At 43.4% G+C, this 19,506-nt stretch overlaps 1 protein-coding gene across 1 annotated transcript; it reads right to left on the minus strand.

The window, feature by feature from the left end:
* Positions 1–12,426: 12,426 nt before the first annotated feature.
* LOC128421509 (C-X-C motif chemokine 11-like) lies at positions 12,427–15,174 on the minus strand. The gene is made up of 4 exons (XM_053404406.1): positions 15,050–15,174; positions 13,138–13,270; positions 12,828–12,900; positions 12,427–12,708 (listed from the first exon to the last, which is right to left on the minus strand). Exons 1-4 carry the CDS (start codon positions 15,108–15,110, stop codon positions 12,685–12,687), a joined length of 291 nt encoding a protein of 96 aa, XP_053260381.1. The 5' UTR covers positions 15,111–15,174; the 3' UTR covers positions 12,427–12,684.
* Positions 15,175–19,506: the final 4,332 nt, after the last annotated feature.

Consider the following 19,506-nt stretch of genomic DNA (forward strand, 5'->3'; position numbering starts at 1 on the left):
AAACAAGTACACTGGCAGATGTATGGTGCAAGAGGCCAACTTTTGGCCTGCAGCTGGAAGAGACTCAATTTCTGGGAAAGGATCCCAGTTCCCAAAACCCATCCATTGCACTTATGCAATCCAGCTGATCTGCAGTAAAGCAGAATGACAACGAGAAAAAAGGATGGCTCCTGCCGTGATGAAACTGTGCAGGTTGCTTCACTCTGCTGTGTGATGGGACTGGCCCTCATTCACCAGATTGGTTCAACGTATGAAAACAAGCCTTCCCAACCTTCACATTGATTGTGGAGCCGGCCCACAGCTGAGGCTGGGTGAAGCAGCTTTGAGAAGCTTTGAGCCTGCTTTGGGGGGGTTGACTTTGGGCCTAGGTGGGGCACCTGTCCTCACCTTCCTTCACTTCTTTGCCCTCTGACCACACACTGAGTCTTCTTCTGGGGGGGTTTCCCCTTGGATGACTCCTCCCTCCACTCCTCTGCACACAACCAGTCCATGATATGCTCAAACATCACTCCAATATCCACTCTCTTCCCTCAGCTGCTGTGCAAGTCACCTGGAGTCTTGCTCACCTTGCCAGGTGGGGAAAGAACTGGATGAAAAAATTGGGTGGGGGAGGGAGGGAGGGAAGAGGTAGGAATATTGGAACACAGAAAGCTGCCTTATACTGAGCTGAACATTGGTCCATTTACCTCGGTATTGTCTACACTGGCGGGCAGCAGCTCTTCATGGTTTCAGGCAACTGACATTACCAGCACTACCTAGTAGAGCATGGGTAGGCAAACTAAGGCCCGGGGGGCGGATCTGGCCCAATTGCCTTCTAAATCCGGCCCATGGACGGTCCGGGAGTCAGCGTGTTTTTACATGAGTAGAATGTGTCCTTTTATTTAAAATGCATCTCTGGGTTATTTGTGGGGCATAGGAATTAGTTCATTTTTTCCCCCAGAATATAGTCTGCCCCCCCAAGGTCTGAGGGACAGTGGACCAGCCCCCTGCTGAAAAACTTTGCTGACCCCTGGAGCAACTATTTTACTTTTAAAAGACATCTGAAGGCAGCCCTGTTTAGGGAAGTTTTTAATGTTTAATGCTGTATTGTGTTTTTAATATTCGTTTGGGAGCCGCCCAGAGTGGCTGGGGATAAATAATAATAATAATAATAATAATAATAATAATAATAATAATAATTATAGATTCTGGGGGTTGAAAGAGGGACCTTTTGCATGCAAGTCAGATGTTCTCCAACTGAGCTACAGCCCATTCTCTAAGATAGGGAGACTTTAAGTGTATTTTGCCCACCAACAGGGCATGCGATGTCCAGTTATGTTGCTCCTCTGTCAAGGCCCACATCCTCGACAAATTCATGGAGGATTCCGATCACAGGTGGGTAAATCTGCGGCATGCCTGACATCATGGGACTGCATCTCCCACCAGGCACAACCAGCATGGACAAGGGTCGGGGATGATGGGAGTTGTAGTTCAGACTCCAGCAGCACCCAAAGGGCCACAGGTCCCAATGTGGTTCTAGTTCTGTCAATGGCTATTGGCTATAATTGCAAAGCAGAAGCACCATTTCCAGAGGGAGAATGGCCTTGAATATTGGGACAGAGATAGCTTGTGGGCTTTCTGGGGGCATCCCTCTGGCAAAGCAGGATGCTGCTTTGATCCAAAAGGCCTATTTTTCACATTTGTTACGGAAAAATCTAGGTGTGAGGCTGCTCAGTCACCCAGCTCGTCAGGCAGAGCCTGTGGGTCCCTGCAGAATAAAGGAAGGAGTCCAGCCACCAACTGGAGCAAATAGCTGTAGACCAAAGTTTATTGCGCAATAGGTTCAAAGAGCAAATTTGAACCCCGAGGATGGGGTGACAAAGACTTTTAAAACTTTCCCACCCTATCCTAGAATACAGTTCGTACTACATCATTGCTACATCACTGGTACATCACTGATATGTCACAAAAGGGGAGGGGTTAACATTGGCAATATCCGCCCTCCCTTCCCCACAGGTGGGCGGGGTTTGCGGCACCAAGCAAGGCTCACCTGGGCGGGTGCCACCCACCTGCCTGAGCTGGCCTTTGACCCGCCCCCCGGCCAGGGAGGACAATGGACAGCTGGCCGGGGGTGGGCCTAAGGCCAAAGGAAAAGAGGCTGACTCCTGGGCTCAAGCCAACATGTCCAGACAAGTCCTTGGTACAAGATTAGCATAGGCAGACATGGCAGGGCAAGACTCAGGTATAAGATTAGCATAGACAAATATGTCTTAAGTTCTCACCACCCAAAAGTACAATAGAACTTCCTTTGCATGTCTGGAGCCTAAGGCAAGTCAGGTGATGAGATTTGGCTAACAATGAGCCCAGCAATTCTCACCTCTGGACACTTCCTGGAGTCCTTTTTCAAGGGGAAAATAGCTTTGGAATGGAGGAAACTGGTGTTACCGGAAAAATCTGAGGGCTCCCTTGGACAAAAAGTAAAGACACCAACCAGAGTAAATTGAAGCAAATCAGCAGCCTGTAGGCTTGGTCTTTATTGAAGAAAGACTGTCGCGACAGGGTGCTCCCCTCACTTGCAGGTGAGAGGAAAGACCCCGAAAAATAGTGTGCAAGGTCTTATAAAAACTTTTTGAAATTCCCCTCCTCTAGGTCAAGCCCACCCCCAGAAACATCATGCATACATTACAGAAAGGAGGGGTTGAGGGAGGAGTTGTGGTAACCTGAGTGTCTTGTCACCTGGCTACTTCCTCCTTTCCCCCCTCCCCATGAGTCACTTCCAGGAGACAAAGGGGAGTTTGCAGTTTCCTGCCCCCTGAGGGAAGATCTGATCATTGTCCTTTGTTTCAGTCCATGCTGAATCCACTCCCATATGCAAGTTCTTTGTGATCTTGATTGTCTTCTGTCTGGGATCATCAGGGTTGGCAGAGCAACTGGGCAGGGCTCCTGTGGATGTGCTGAGACGGTGAAGGGATTATGGCTGACCAGGACCAAGCCACCCCCCTTTGATAGTTCTTGTCATATGGAGTAAAATAAAATGGAACAGTGCAAATCCGATGTATGGTTGATTTTCTATGAATTTATAACAGAAATGTGGCGTATGTAGTGTGTGAGTGTGTGTGTGTGTGAAGTTTGTACAAACAGAATGATTGGGGTGGGGGGGTTCCTGCTACAGTTCCCCCCTTCGGAGATAAGATTGCAAAGGTGGCTACTTTGCAATCCTTTTCTCTGCACAATTTAAGGTGGTAAATATTAACCTGCTATTCTCTGTCCCAGATGCGTGTCTCCATGTGAACCTGAAAGGGACTCGGATGTCATGCTTCTTAAGGATATTTGCATAGAAATATAATGGTGTAACAGTGCACTTAGGATATCACGTAAAATTAATATTTTGTTGCTCAGTTACTTGTGGCATTCTAGTACCTTGGAAGAAATATTTTCTCAATAGTGGCGTATGCTTTACATTTAGCAGGAAGGTCCACTAATGACTGAAAAATGCAGTTTGCTTTGTCCCCCGCCATTTTTGTGTTCTCAGGTGTCAAGGTAGCTCTTCTGTGGTCTCACACCGGCCTGGTGTCACAGTAGTGGGAATCCCTGGTGAATCCACTTAGGGCTTTCATATTAACCATGTTGCCTGCCACTCACCACAGCTGGCACAGGTTTGGGCACGTCATGAGAGAAATGTCTTTGCCTTGGCCATTCTATGGGATTTTATTTTATAGGCTCTGGTCTTGCAGTCATGGGAAGTTGCTCACTTGCACTTTAAGGACCAAAAAGCTAATTGCAGCCTGGATACACTTGCCCAATTCAAAATGAGTCCAATTTGAATTTATCTTGCCCCATGGTTCCCAACTTCTCAAACCAATCTGTTAAAACAAAACCATTCTTAGAGGGCATTTGTCCAAATAAGTCAATTTAACTCTATAAGGGATTATTCCTGCTAAACCAAAGCATATGCACCTTCATGTATCTTATCAGCTTCTCTTTGGTTAAGCGAGTTTTTAGCACATTTTAAAATGGGTAGGGAAGTTGGCAGAGTGCCAGGTGAAACAACTAAATGTGGTTATAAATTTATCTAATTCTAAACATTGGACTACATAATAGCCTGGTCTGTTAAAAAGCATAAAATGTATGAGAATCCTCCACTGGGTTGTAAGGAATAAGACATGAAACATAAAAACAATTACACACAAAAATAGCCACAAAAATAGCTCCCCCATTTGTGGAAATAACACACTGTCAGACACATTTCAACATTCCTACATAATAACACATAATACAAAACAATCTAATTAAGTATCAGTTGCATATCTTGAGACAATTGTGATATTTTATGTATGTATCTTCTCAATGCCGGAGCACAGTCTTGAGGTTCAAAAGTGAGAAGATGTCCTTGCAATTCAACTCCTCCCCCCCTTTGTCAGCCCCACCCCCCCGGCAGTCTATATCCTTTGATAGAGATAGCTGTGGGCACTATGAAAACTCTGGTGTCTGTTGTTGTTGCAGGTCTTGTGGTGGCGAAACTTTTCATTAGATCTGTAGTAACACATTTGTAGAAGTGATATCCTGTAAGGGGCAGGGTTTTGGGGACTTAAAAGACAGTTAGAAAAAGGGAAGGGGCGAAAGGCAAAAAGGATGTTCTTCAGTTTCCGTGGGAAGCTACAAATAATAAAAATCTTAGCGGATTAAGCATTTTAGTCATATTAAGCATTTTAGTCATTTCAATATTATTATTACATTTCCATATAATTACTGTTATTCTGCCAAGTTTGTTTGTTTTCCTTCACTTAGTTTGGCTGTGGAAGAAACGAAGGGACAAAACCTTTGTTAATTTTGAACACAATTGGCAAGTTATTAAACTTTTTGCTTATGTGGGTCCGAGTTCACGTATCCTGTTTTAAAGGGGGAAACAAAATTTTTTTCTTTCTTTGAAAATCTCTGTCAGGAATGCTGTTCCTATAATGCACACAAAGCCTGTTGTAAAAGTTAAATCCCATGGGGGGGGGACTAGTCAAGAGAGGAACTCACAGTGGGAGCGTTTTGATTTTTACCTGTGAAAAGAATTTGGCATGTTAAGATTTGGAACCTGGAAAGCTCTTGACTTTTGATGGGCTAGTTTTTTTAACCCTTTTGTCTTCCGTAGCCCCTGGAGCAAAAGACACATTAAGGGTGATTTCCCTCAATGGTTCCAAGTTTTACATAAGGAAATTTGGATAAGTTTCTCCCTGCAGCCCAGGCTCTCGAAACCTCCTCTCCCCCCTTACAGTTCCCCCCTTCTTCCTCTCTCCCTCTCTCCCTCTCTCTTTTTGTGTTTTTTTTAAAGCTGATCTAGCCTCTGTGCATGTGCAGAGTTCATGTCTCAGCAAACCTTTTATACTATTGAAAATGTTGAATCTTTTGGCTAAATTACCATTTGAATAAGGGGAGGGGAGGGTAAGGAGTAGATTTTAAAAATAGGGTTAGATTTTAAAACAAAAAAGAGAAACTCAGCAATTCAAGTATTCACCAAAGCTAGCAATTGTAGCCCAAGCAAAGGGACTGCTTCCTTTATGTACAGGAAAGGGCTAATATCCCTCTGGCCATTCGCGTAACAATGCCACGCACTTATATATGGGAAAAAATGGCCAGAGAGTCAAAATTCATGGGATTTTTTTTTTTTTAATATTCACAGTCATTTCAGCCTTACCATTTGCAGACAATATATATATATATATATATATATATATATATATATATATATATATATATATATATATATCCTGCCCTTTATTTACAGGATTGGTCAAGGCGCATATGTATTTTTATGTGCTTAAACTTTGAATTGCTTTGAAGTCTGATTTTTAAATAGTAGACAAAATGATAAACACTGTAATTACTCAAATGCTTGATATTACCAGTTGTGCTTGAAAAACATCAAGGCTTCACCTCTCACCTTTTAAAACTAAAGAGCAAAGCTAGGCTGGATTTCAACTACATCACCACACCAGAATTTAAGAATTACCCTCCAATGCTTGCAGACACATGTCCCTTCCACACAGCCACAAATTGGGAGAGTTGAAAGAGACCCTGGGATCATCTAGTCCAACCCTCCAAAATATAGGGTTCACAGCAAGATTTCACAGCAAGATTTGTACTATCAAAGAGACATACCCATTTAAGTACAGATTTACAACTGAGAAAGGAAACATCTATGCTCCTATCATGTACTAAGGAAGAGGAAAATAAAAGTACCCAACTTTACACAGAACCCTTTTAGCAGATCTTGAGATAGTTTGAGGGAGTTTGCTTCCTTAGACTAAAGAATGTAAGTTCCTAGTGAAATGATATTTAAAGGAAGATTGAAGTGAACAGTTTTTTTTTAAGATAGGGAGAGGATCTTTTATTAAGCATAGTTAAAACAACCATAGATTTGATTTAAAGGGAATACAAAAGTGACCAATTTTTTTTTTCTGAACTTGGAGAGGAATAGTAAGCCTAATTTAGATTTTTTTTTGTTTTAATAACTACACATAGGAAAGTGAGATGCAGGGTACCTTAGGAAAGATTGCTCCCCCCCTCTTTGCAGTTTCCTTTAAAGGAAGCTTACTCGGGAGTAAATTTACCTGGCACAGAAGTAAGAAGGGAGAAAAAAACTGAAAGAGACAGAATGAAATGGGGGGGGGGTATTTTCTGAGAAAAGAGGCCAGGAAGTCTTATAGAGACTGATATCAGGAGCCTTACAATAACTCTTCTGTCCAACCAAATCAAAGTTAAAACTGGACTCACATATTTTTCTTAGAAGGAACACCATACTTTCATAGGCATATGCTTGATGAAATACATACACTGCATTTTAGCTTGAGAGAGCAATTGTGCTCAACTAGGCTTTTGCAGCAGAAACATTAGGTTAACTTCACATTCCAAAATAGACTGGAACACAGGTGTACTCACAAACTCAAAAGTTACAACAAAACATCATTTACCATTAGACTTAAAATCACCCTCCTCACTTAAACTAGAGGAAGGAGGTGGGGTAATCCTCCTTTCAGAACACAAGTAGCACGTATACAGGATTTTACCACTTGGGGGGAAAACTCTCTTTTAGAGCCTCTCTCAAATAACAAACATTTGCACACTTCATTCTCCATTTTGTCTTGTTTCAGATTGACAAGGCCCAACATGGCTTCCTTAGAGTTGAAATTTTGAAGCAAGCTTGCAATCTTAAAAAACTATGTGCATTTAAGAACAGTCTGTGGATGCCGAAGCCAATGTAAACACAAACCCTTTAAATATTTCTAAATCTTTGAGTACATCTTTTTTTTTTTTTTTAAAGAAACTAAGTTCTCTAATGTGTGGGCTCTCAGGCTGGGCTGTTATTATATCTACTGCCTTCTGAGCACCATTAAGTTTACGGTTTCATGTTCTAGCTTTAGGTTCTAGTTTAACAACACAAATTTGATGTGTTCAGCTCTCCCTAAGGGTTCACACCCTGATTGTGTTGGAGGAGCCCTGAAGTGGCCGCTGTGCCCTGGGTTCCAGGTGGTGAGCCTAAACCACCCACTAAAAGTTACAACGGTCTCGTACTTTGTACTTGAAAGACCATTTTGCCCCTTTATTTTATTTTTTTCCCAATTGGAGATGACAAGCTGGAGGGGCGTATTAGAATCCTCTCTGGGGCAAAAAGGCTTCATGGAAGCTTTGTTGCCAGGAGGAGTCCAGCTAGGGTGTTTAGTGAGCTCCCATTTCCCTCTAGTATATAAGGTGGGGTATTTCGTTAACGACATACGCTAAAGGACAGAAAGAATGGACACACAAGGGGGAAGACAAAGGGGGGGAAAGGGTAGAAAGAAGAAAATAATATTCTTTCAGTATTTAAGGTACCTTTGATTATCTCTTTAACTCAATTCCTGCCTATCAACGAACCGCAAATAACTTATCATCTATAAAACCTCAAACATCAGCCTTAAAACCACGGGTCTCTCTCTCTACCCGATACACAACCACGGATCCTGAAATTCTGCCTCAGTACTGCTTACACAACGCCCCATTTCCCCCTCTACCATCCACGACAGCCTCCTGCCTAGCCTTTGAGACTAAGTTCGGAGTCCCCTACTGAACGCCTGCGCAATGCCGTGCCAGATCGGGGTCCGAGAAAACACCCAAGGTTTGAAAGGAAGCAAATGACCTTGCATTAAAATACTTTTGAAAAGACGCCACCGGACGACTCCGAGGGAAGACGTCAGAGAAACAGTAAAAGAGCCACGCTTTCCCGGACTCAATTCCAAGACGGAAAACGGGGGAGAAAAGGAGAGAGGGAGATTTGAAGGACGCCTCCGGACGACTCCGAGGGAGGGACGTCAGAGAAACAATAAAGAGCCGCGCTTTCCCGGACTCAATTCCAAGTCGGAAAACGGGGGAGAAAAGGAGAGAGAGAGAGATTTAACGTTCCCAGACGACTCTGAGGGGTAACGCTGGAAACAACAAAAGTACCACAATTTCCCCGGCTACACTCCGAAAAGGAAATTGGGGGAGAGAAAGGAAAAGTTATAGACGTTCCTGGACGACTCCGAGAGGTAACGTCGGAAAACAGTAAAAGTGCCACAATTTCCCCGGCCACACTCCGAAAAGGAAATTGGGGGAGAGAAAGGGAAAGTTTTAGATGTTCCTAGACGACTCCGAGAGGTAACGTCTGACAGTAAGGTTCCGCGATCTCCCTGGCCACACTCCGAGGGGGGAAATCGGGGGAGGAAAGGAGATAGTTTAGAACGTTCCCGGCCGACTCCGAGGGGCAACGTCAGAAATGAAAGAAGGAAAGTCTGGCTGTCGTGGGGACGTTACTTTTCCACCCCCCTCTCAATGTATTTACTTCAAACCATACTCACGTTTGAAGATGTCCCCCGTGGATCCCGAGATCCTTTCCCTTTAGCCGGCTTGACCTTGCCTTTGCTTCCCCTGGTTGAGCTTTTGGTGATGATTGATTACCGCCCGCAAAGAGGAGGCAGGGAGAGGAAGAAGGATCTCTGGGCTAAGGTTGCCCAGTGGCGCCCGATCCCCTCTATCTCCCTCCTCACCTTCGCAGGAGAACCAAGTGTCCCTTCGTGGTCGCCAAACTGTTACCGGAAAAATCTGAGGGCTCCCTTGGACAAAAAGTAAAGACACCAACCAGAGTAAATTGAAGCAAATCAGCAGCCTGTAGGCTTGGTCTTTATTGAAGAAAGACTGTCGTGACAGGGTGCTCCCCTCACTTGCAGGTGAGAGGAAAGACCCCGAAAAATAGTGTGCAAGGTCTTATAAAAACTTTTTGAAATTCCCCTCCTCTAGGTCAAGCCCACCCCCAGAAACATCATGCATACATTACAGAAAGGAGGGGTTGAGGGTGTCTTGTCACCTGGCTAGTTCCTCCTTTCCCCCCTCCCCATGAGTCACTTCCAGGAGACAAAGGGGAGTTTGCAGTTTCCTGCCCCCTGAGGGAAGATCTGATCATTGTCCTTTGTTTCAGTCCATGCTGAATCCACTCCCATATGCAAGTTCTTTGTGATCTTGATTGTCTTCTGTCTGGGATCATCAGGGTTGGCATAGCAACTGGGCAGGGCTCCTGTGGATGTGCTGAGACGGTGAAGGGATTATGGCTGACCAGGACCAAGCCACCCCCCTTTGATAGTTCTTGTCATATGGAGTAAAATAAAATGGAACAGTGCAAATCCGATGTATGGTTGATTTTCTATGAATTTATAACAGAAATGTGGCGTATGTAGTGTGTGAGTGTGTGTGTGTGTGAAGTTTGTACAAACAGAATGATTGGGGTGGGGGGGTTCCTGCTACACTGGCAAAGGAGATGATTTTATATTATTTTTTAAAGCTAGGTAACTTCCCTGAGCTGTCAAGTTGAAAGGATACATTCAGGCATAATATGTGTAACATTTAACTGTAAAGATGTGCCCCCCCCCCGTAATTTGCGTAACACATTCCTCTAGGAAGCTCAAACATGGCTGAGAGAGAGAAAAAGAGGCTTAAGTGAGCTTCCTGGTTTGAAGGTTTGCATCTGGGTATCTCTACCCTAAGCCCAGCCATAACACCATGATGGCCCTATATAGAGTCATAGAATTGTAGAGTTGGAAGGGACCCTAAGGATCATCTAGTCCAACCCTCTGCAATTAAGGAATATTCAGCTGTCCCATATGGGGATCGAACCTGCAACCTTGTGTTATCAGCACCATGCTCTAACCAACCAAGCTATCCACCTCATATGTATATATATCAGTCAGGTTATATGGTGCTAACCTTCCTGAATACCAGGGCCTACTTTATTGATTAGTAATTGCAATTAAAGACACGTGACTTGCAGTTCAAAGCATATCATCTTAGTAGATGGGCTTTCCAGCCAAGTATGCAAGGAACTGGGAATTAGAGGCATGTGGGTTTCTGGGACATAAACGGTATTTTGTCTGAAACTCAAAGGAAATGAGCCCTTCCCTCTCTCTCCCCCACACAATATCCCCATTCCTGTGTTTGTAGGGAATTTGATGTCACAAATCCACGTCATTTAAAGCACAAAGTATCCTGATAACTGTAGTTTACCTCCACAAAGTTACAGTTCCCAAGACCTTTAGCAAGCCACAACTCCCAGCATTCTTTGGGGGAATCCATGTGTTTTAAATACAGTGGTACCTCGAGTTAAGTACTTAATTTGTTCTGGAGGTCCGTTCTTAACCTGAAACTGTTCTTAACCTGAAGCACCACTTTAGCTAATGGGGCCTCCTGCTGCTGCTGCTGTGCCGCTGCTGCACAATTTCTGTTCTCATCCTGAAGCAAAGTTCTTAACCCGAGGTACTATTTCTGGGTTAGCGGAGTCTGTAACCTGAAGCGTCTGTAACCTGAAGCGTATGTAACCCGAGGTACCACTGTACATGGTGTTGTAGCCTTTTTCTACCATCCGGCTGGTAGAAGGAGCAAGTGTGATAGATTCATAAAACAAGCACAAGTTCACAGCCATTTGCACAGAGCATATATTCCCTCCAGTTCCCTCCCCTTTCTCCTCCTCCTCAAGAGTCCTGCCTCATGAGTTCCCCTGAGCATGAACAGAAAGCTCCTGTCTTGGGACTCTTTTGGACTCTTGGCGCCCTTCCCAGGAAAGGGGGTGAGAAGCCAAAGGGGATCGAGGAGCCTTGCGTTCAGCGTGTTCAAGATGTGTTACAACCGAATGAGATAAGAGTCAGTTCCCAGGCCTGAGTATTCTTGGCAATGACAGAGCCTATTCATTAGCCTTTTTGAAGCTCTCTCATACTGATAAAAAAAATAACATTTTGCCTATGCATTTTGTGAGGAAAACTTGAGCTGTGGATTTTTAAAAGAGAGAAAAGGAATTTTGGACAGTTTTGAGGCCTAGTTGGGGGGGTGACTTCGGGCCTAGGTGGGGTCACCTGTCCTCACCTCCTTCAGTGTGAATGTTACTTGTGTTGCCGAAGTTTGATTTGGGAGCTGAATGGCAGCTCCTGTAGGTTTACTTTCGAGGAGAGAGAGAACGAATGGACAAACACACACTGGCTGATTTGTTACAAAACAAAAATATTTTTATTTACAAATGTACAGGTGCTAAGCCTGTATTCCAGACCTGGCAAGGAGCAGAATACAACAGCACGATAGCAAGAAAACATTATTCTTTTAAGTTTAACAACGAAACAATGAGTACCAAATGTCTTCCACTCACATAGATTTTTTTAGCTATTGAGGGCTTTACAATATGAAATTATTTGTCCTCTAGCTTTCTCAGGTTTTTTTTTGTTTCTTCCCGTGGTAACACATAATTATTGACCTGAAAGTTGAGGGAAAGAAACTAAATGGGAAAAGCTCCTTTTCAAATTCTGGCAGCTTTATACTAGACCGAATCCTGCCAATTAAACACTTAGGTCAGGGAGTTTTCAAACTGTGTGGTCCACAGAACGTCAGTCTTTTAGAAGGTTGTCAGGAGGTCTTCCTGAAGGAGAAATGGTTGATGTCTTTGTCCAAAAGAAGCTTGAACCTCATGACTTCTCTACCTCAGTAACCAGATGCCCAATTACCGTATTTTTCGCTCTATAACACACACCTGACCATAACAAGCACAGAGTTTTTAGAGGAGGAAAACAAGAAAAAAAATATTCTAAACGAAACAGCGGATGTATAATTTTTGTGGTTCATGCTGCGGCCCCAGGCAACAGTGGGTGTGTGATATTTTTGATGCAAACTGTAGCCATGGACATGCTATGTGATCTGATGGTGAATTTGGGGTGACCCAGTGCAAAAATCCTGAGGATCCATGTAGATCCGTGCTCTGTAACCACGTTTTAAGTGGGGAGGGAAGGAAAAGCACTCAAGGGACAAGGGACACGCGTGGGGTGTGTGGAGAAGGATGCTGTTAATAATGCAGAAGAGGGGTATAAGAGGAGAAGGCTCCTCTCCTCTCCCACTTTGCTCCTTTAAAGCAGCAGGCTCTCTGTCCCTCTTTCCTCCCCACTCAGCGGCTCTTCTCCCGCTTTGCTGTTTCAAAGCGAGCCACGGAGGAGGGAAGGAAGGGGAACCATGGATCCTCTGCTCACGACTGCAGCAGATCCTCCCGCCATCCGTAGGCATTCCCTCCATAACACGCACAGACATTTCCCCTTACTTTCTAGGAGGAAAAAAGTGAGTGTTATGCTGCAAAAAATACGGTATATTTTCTCTGCCTTCTCCTCTCTCAGTCTCTAACAATCTTCATTTCCTCTTCTTCATAATTGCCTGTAAGGGAAGCAAAGAAAAATACCTGGTGAGTACAAGACGCTTATCTGTGGCCAGAATGGATGAGGTATCGGGAGCCCACCAACACAACCCACTGTACTTATTCTGGTCTCACTGACCTCCTTTATACGACGGCCTTGCTCCAAATTAATGTTCAGGCACCTCTTGCGCGCGTTTCTCTTGAAAGTGACTCTGCAAAGAAGCAATTGAGGGCAAATTAGAAACAGGACTACTATTATTATCTTTCCGTGGCAGTTGGACTGCTCCAAAATAAAGGCATTTGCCCTGCCCTTCTAGATCAACACAACTTCCTTAGGGTTTTATATAGTTACTTGTATTGCATTGAGTAGCAAAATAGCATTGACCCCGAGTAGGAAACTTAACACAAATGTTAAGGCTTCTGGAGCACAACCAGCATCCACTACTTACACCAGTTCCTCCTGATCGCAGCTGCTGCTGGGCCGGTGAAATTCAACTTCAGCAACGCGTTGAATAGGGACAGAGCTCAACATCATTCCTTTTGTTCGACAGAGGCAACGCCCTCTGCTGGTAGTTGGCATTCCTGCAACAGAAGGATGTCACCCTTGAGTTACACGTTCGGGTACGCTCAGTCGTAATATAACTTTACAGGGTTGCGGGTGTGATGTGAGAGGGGAGGCGTTGCTTCGAAACCTTCCCTTCAGCGGGGTGTTTCAGACAGAGCAACGAATGGGAAAGTGGTAAGCCACAATCTTTTTAACGCTTGGAGATTTTCTTTGGGAGGAGGGGGGGAGATGACATTGCTCCCCCCCCCAAAACCCCTTTGTTTTCTATTGATTTAATTATATTAACAGTGGTACCTCGGGTTAAGTACTTAATTCGTTCTGGAGGTCCTTTCTTAACCTGAAACTGTTCTTAACCTGAAGCACCACTTTAGCTAATGGGGCCTCCCGCTGCTGCCGCGCCGCCGGAGCACGATTTCTGTTCTCATCCTGAAGCAAAGTTCTTAACCTGAGGTACTCTTTCTGGGTTAGCGGAGTCTGTAACCTGAAGCGTCTGTAACCTGAAGCCTGAGGTACCACTGTATATCACACCTTTCTTCCTTGGCACTCAACGCAGCATATATTGTTCTCCTTGCCCCCCATTTTACTCTCACATGAACCCTGCCGCACAATTTTTAAAAGATAATGACAAGCTGGAATGTGTGCAGAGGTGGGCCACCAGGACGATCAAGGGTTTGGAAACCAAACCTTACGAGGAACGATTGAGGGAGTTGGGTATGTTTATCCTGGAAAAAAGGAGACTAAGTGGAGATATCTCAAGGGCTATCACATGGAAGCCTGTTTTCTGCTGCTCTGGAGGGTAGGACTCAAACCAATGGCCTCAAGTTCCCAGAAAGGGGATTCCGACTAAACATGAGGAATAACTTTTTGATGGTAAGAGCTGTTCTGCAGTGGAATGGACTCCCTCAGAAGGTGGTGGACTCTCCTTCCTTGGAGGTTTTTAAGCAAAGGTTGGGTGTCCATCTGTAATTGATTCCTGCACTGCACGGGGTTGGACTAGATGACCCTCAGGGACCCTTCCATCTCTACAATTATTTGATTCCACAGGTTAGGTTAGGTTGAGGGACAGGCTGTCCCAAGGCTCCCCAGTGCAGCGGTACCTTTCCCAGATTGACAACACTATTGTGGTGATAGTCATTATTACATTGTACAGTGGTACCTCAGGTTAAGTACTTAATTCGTTCCGGAGGTCCATTCTTAACCTGAAACTGTTCTTAACCTGAAGCACCACTTTAGCTAATGGAGCCTCCTGCTGCCGCCGCGCCACCAGAGCACAATTTCTGTTCTCATCCTGAAGCAAAGTTCTTAACCTGAAGCACTATTTCTGGGTTAGCAGAGTCTGTAACCTGAAGCGTATGTAACCTGAAGCATATGTAACCTGAGGTACCACTGTACTATCCAATTTCCCTGCTTGACAGCATTGTATGATATTCACCTACTCCAAACTGATCCACTGTAATCAATAAACTCGACTAAGTCAGGTCCATTAATTGCAACAGTAAAATAAATAGTTGAATACCACCCATTATCATCACAACCATATGTCAGGAGTGCTCTGATGGTGTTTCCTGCTTGGCAGGGGGTTGGACTCGATGGCCCTTGTGGTCTCTTCCAACTCTATGATTCTATGATTCTATTATTCTAGGAGCTTTCCTCATTAGTCAACATTATTGCCACATTGTGATTGCATTGCAAAATGTGGAAGCAGAGAAAATGCAATTAATGCAATGATATATGGAAGAAAAGGAGGCACATTAATGTAATATCATGCGGAAGAAAAGAAGGCAAAAGAATATTACCTTGTATGAGAGCTGTGCAAAGGACAAGCATCAGGATTACGAGGCAGGACTTCTGGATCATCTTTGCTTCTCTTGCTGCGGCTGCTGTGAGAGGAGGAAATGTGCTGTGTGGTGGAGTCAGAGAGCTCTGGGGCCAGTATTTATTGGCTAGCTTCACCCACTTCTGACATCCCCTGGGGAAATTCCTGCTCCTTTCACTTTCCTTTCCCACGCCGCTATAACTTAAAATAAATCATTTTCCATCTCCTAACTGCCAGAAAGGGGCCAGTATAATGGAGTGTGTGTGTGTGTGTGTTTTACCATTCCAGACAAATTTTCCTTGAAAGCCATCACTTTTCTCTTAGCTCCATACTTCTTCCCACGTTTACTTTTTGCTCCCCATTCTCTTAATAGTAATTAAGATGTCAAAGAGAAAAACAACTACCAGACTTTTAGAAGACATCTGAAGGCAGCCCTGTTTAGGGAAGCTTTTAATGTTTAATAGACTATTTTATTTTAATATTCTGTTGGAAGCTGCCCAGAGTGGCTGGGGAAACCCAGTCAGATGGGCAGGGTATAAATAAATTATTTTTATTATTAATATTATTTACTTGCTGAAGTAAATCGAGCACTTAGCTCTATACCTTTCCTGCTCTTTATCCTCTAAATACTAATGTACTTGTTGATTTACTTTTTTGTGTTGCTTCTCCTTCATTCATCCATTTTCTCTTGCTGCTTCTTGCGCATATATCACTACTGCCTTTCTAATACTTGGTTAGAATTTTAACTGTAAAGTGGACTGAGAATTTTTTTGCAGGGCGTTCTAGCCAGAGAAGCAATATTAATTTAGCTACTTCATAGAGTTTTCCCCCAGGAAGTTTTTATTATTATAATTCTATAGCAAGTATGTAAAAAATATAAATGAAGACAGGAATCTGCAAAATACTTAATAAAGTAACTAAAAAGAGGGAGAATAATCACATCAAATAAAAACTCATTATTACAACTAGTCTTCATGTCATCAATAAAAGGTCTTGAGTGCTGTTTACCATCTGATAAATAAACAGTGTTTCAACATTTCAGCTACTTTCTGCTTATTCATATAAAAAGAAAGGAGTTTACTGTAATGCCTTTGCAACCAGGAGGTAGAAATGCACTTTAAATGAAGACAGTCTAAGCCAGGTGTCAGCAAACTTTTTCAGCAGGTGGCCGGTCCATTGTCCCTCAGACCTTGTGGGGGGCCAGACTATATTTTTTTGGGTGGGAAATGAACAAATTCCTATGCCCCACAAATAACCCAGAGATGCATTTTAAATAAAAGGACACATTCTACTCATGTAAAAACACGCTGATTCCCAGACCGTCGGCGGGCTGGATTTAGAAGACGATTGGGCCAGATCCAGCCCCTGGGCCTTGGTTTGCCTACCCATGGTCTAAGCACATAGACCCACACACATCGAATCTGGTGCCCTGGAAAACAGAGGGCCACTGTTTGCATGTACGGAAGCCTATACACAAGTTAGGTGTGGATGCAAAGGTGTGTCTCTATGCAAACATGAGCTCTGAATGTGCAGAGGTTGGGTGGGAACAGCATGTGAGGCCTTATCAGCCCCTCTCAATATATTTATTGTTATCAAGCAATTGCCTGAAGAGAGCTTTCCCCCCCTCTTTTACAATAAATGCGCTTCTTAATCTGAAAGGAAACGGGACAGTTAAATAGGGGAATTCCTGGCTGAACGTGTCCTTAAACTCTGGTTAATGTCTCTAGCTTGCCTGGAGGGAGGACAGAGAAGCGTGTGTGAAACAAGGGGATTTTCCCCTTTGGTGCCCTGCCAAGTCTTGCCTGTTGCCCTGCTAGGGATGGACAAATCCGTCAGTTTCAATTTCAGTTTCCATTTCCCATTTTTCCAATCTTGAGTTCAGTTTTACACATTTCCACATCAAGTCTGCAATCTTGGAAGGGGGTTTTTTGGTGATGGGAGCAGTAAAAAGGAAAAAAAAAGTCCCCGCAAAGGTTTGTTAGCATTTTTGTTAGCATATACATACGTAATAGACAATCTGTATAGAATTCCTTCAAACCATAACAAGTACAAAATGAAATCTTTAGTCTCAAAGTCCCTGAAAATCTTTAAATGAAGCGAGGTACCAGATTTTGTACGATGAAAGACAAGCTGTGAAGCTTTGTGTATTCAGCAAATATGATGTCCAACACTGAACAGTGATTCCGGATATTGACTACTGTTTCGTAGAATACTTCATCAGCGTGGTGGGGAGGATATAGAATTGCTTCATAAACCCATCTTATTTCAAATGAATGTATGTAAATGAAAATATCAAATGCTGTGGAACAGTGCTCATATAACACATTAATTTGAAATAAGATGGGTTTATGAAGTAGTCAATATCTGGAATCACTGTTCAGTGTTGGACATCATATTTACTGAATACACAAAGCTTCACAGCTTGTCTTTCATCGTACAAAGTTTGGTACCTCGCTTCATTTAAAGATTTTCAGAGACTTTGAGACTAAAGATTTCATTTTGTACTTGTTATGGTTTGAAGGAATTCTATAAAGGTTGTCTATTACGTATGTATATGGTCATCGTGTTGCCTAGACATTGCTGACGTTCTCTTTGCAACACAGGGGTTGGTTGGTTTGTTTGGTTACTTATTGCAGGACCAGAAGGCAGGCAGGTGGACTTGGAGGAATCAAGATGTGGTGCGGCAGTGCCCCACTTTCCCTGACAGACCAGATTCCACCGGCCCATTTGCAAAGTCAACCCTATATGGGTATACAGCAATCATTATTAGATATTAATCAGATTAGTTATCAGATAGTTAAAAATTTGACCTTTTCCTGTTAGTCAAAGATCATAAGACAACCCGGATGGTCGCCAGATTCTGCGTACATATCTGTAGGCGCAGACCATCCCCCAACCCAAAATAGTTCGTTAAGAAAATCCCCAAACTTGTTTCCATGGTTGACTCTGGGTCATCTCTCTGCAGTAGCTTATCTTAAAGTTTTAAGTGTCTATACGCTTATCGCACTTATAAATTTTAAATTTATTGTTGTACATGGTTTTAAATGTTTGTTTACCTTCTGGGATTGTACCCCCAAGTGTGTTTTATAAACTGATCTCCAACCGTAATAAATTATCTATCATCTATCTATCATCTATCTATCTATCATCTATCTATCTATCATCTATCTATCTATCTATCTATCTATCTATCTATCATCTATCTATCTATCAGATAGTTATTAGTATTAGCTTAGTATTGTACGCAGCCCGTAACTTCTGTTCTTCTTTGCAATCTGGGTAATCCAGATTTGCCAGATTACGTCATCGCTTCCATAGAACAACTGCTTTTGGAACAAGGAAGTCCGAGTCCTTACGAAAGCAGGTTGTCGTTGCAGCTGAGGCAGAAGCTGGATTTTAAAAAGCTGGGGGTAGGAAGGAGGCGTAGGAATTTCAGGGTACGCCTACACACAAAACGCGAGGGCTGATTCCTCTTTCCAGCGTCCTCATTTTGAAATTTGGCCAGAAAAGGCATTAATAAGAACAAAATGCACCCAGAGGAATTGCATCTTCCTGTTCTTAGATTTTCAGTCTGTGTCTTATGCAACTTCTTGCACGTATGTTTCAGCACCCAGGAAAACATAACAGGTGCAGATTTTAAATGTAGGGATTTTTCTCTTCGAACGGAGAAGGAATTACCCCCCCCCAAACAAATCCTGGGATAGGATTGCAGCCTTAGAGTCAATTTACACATGAGCTGAGTCTTGAATCCCCCCCCCCCAGGTAGGGATTTTAATGCCCAAGTGCATACCTTCCAACATTTCTCTGATGAAAATGGGGACGTCCCATTCCATAATGATAATGTTTAATATTTATATCCGACACATCTTACTGGGTCTCCCCAGCGACTCTGGGCAGCTTCCAACATATATAAAAGCATAATGAAACATTAAACATTAAAACAACTTCCCTATACAGCGGGTTACAGATGCTTCAGGTTACATACACTTCAGGTTACAGACTCCGCTAACCCAGAAATAGTACCTCGGGTTAAGAACTTTGCTTCAGGATGAGAACAGAAATCGTGCTCTGGCGGCGCGGCAGCAGCAGGAGGCCCCATTAGCTAAAGTGGTGCTTCAGGTTAAGAACAGTTTCAGGTTAAGAACGGACCTCCAGAACGAATTAAGTACTTAACCCGAGGTACCACTGCCCAATATTTGATTCAGAATATTTTTGTGTGTGTTTTCCTCCTTTAAAAACTAGGTGCGTCTTATGGTCAGGTGCGTCTTATGAGATGAAAAATACGGGACTTTTGCCTGATATACACATTTTTGGCAAAGTAAATTTCATGTCATGTACTGCATTTTAAAATAACTTCCCTACACAGGATTGCCTTCAGATGGCTCGGGGGTCGGATAACTCCATACCCTCCAACATTCCTCCAATGAAAATAGGGAC

Source organism: Podarcis raffonei, chromosome 9 (assembly GCF_027172205.1).
Source record: "Podarcis raffonei isolate rPodRaf1 chromosome 9, rPodRaf1.pri, whole genome shotgun sequence".
NCBI classification, from domain to species: domain Eukaryota; kingdom Metazoa; phylum Chordata; class Lepidosauria; order Squamata; family Lacertidae; genus Podarcis; species Podarcis raffonei.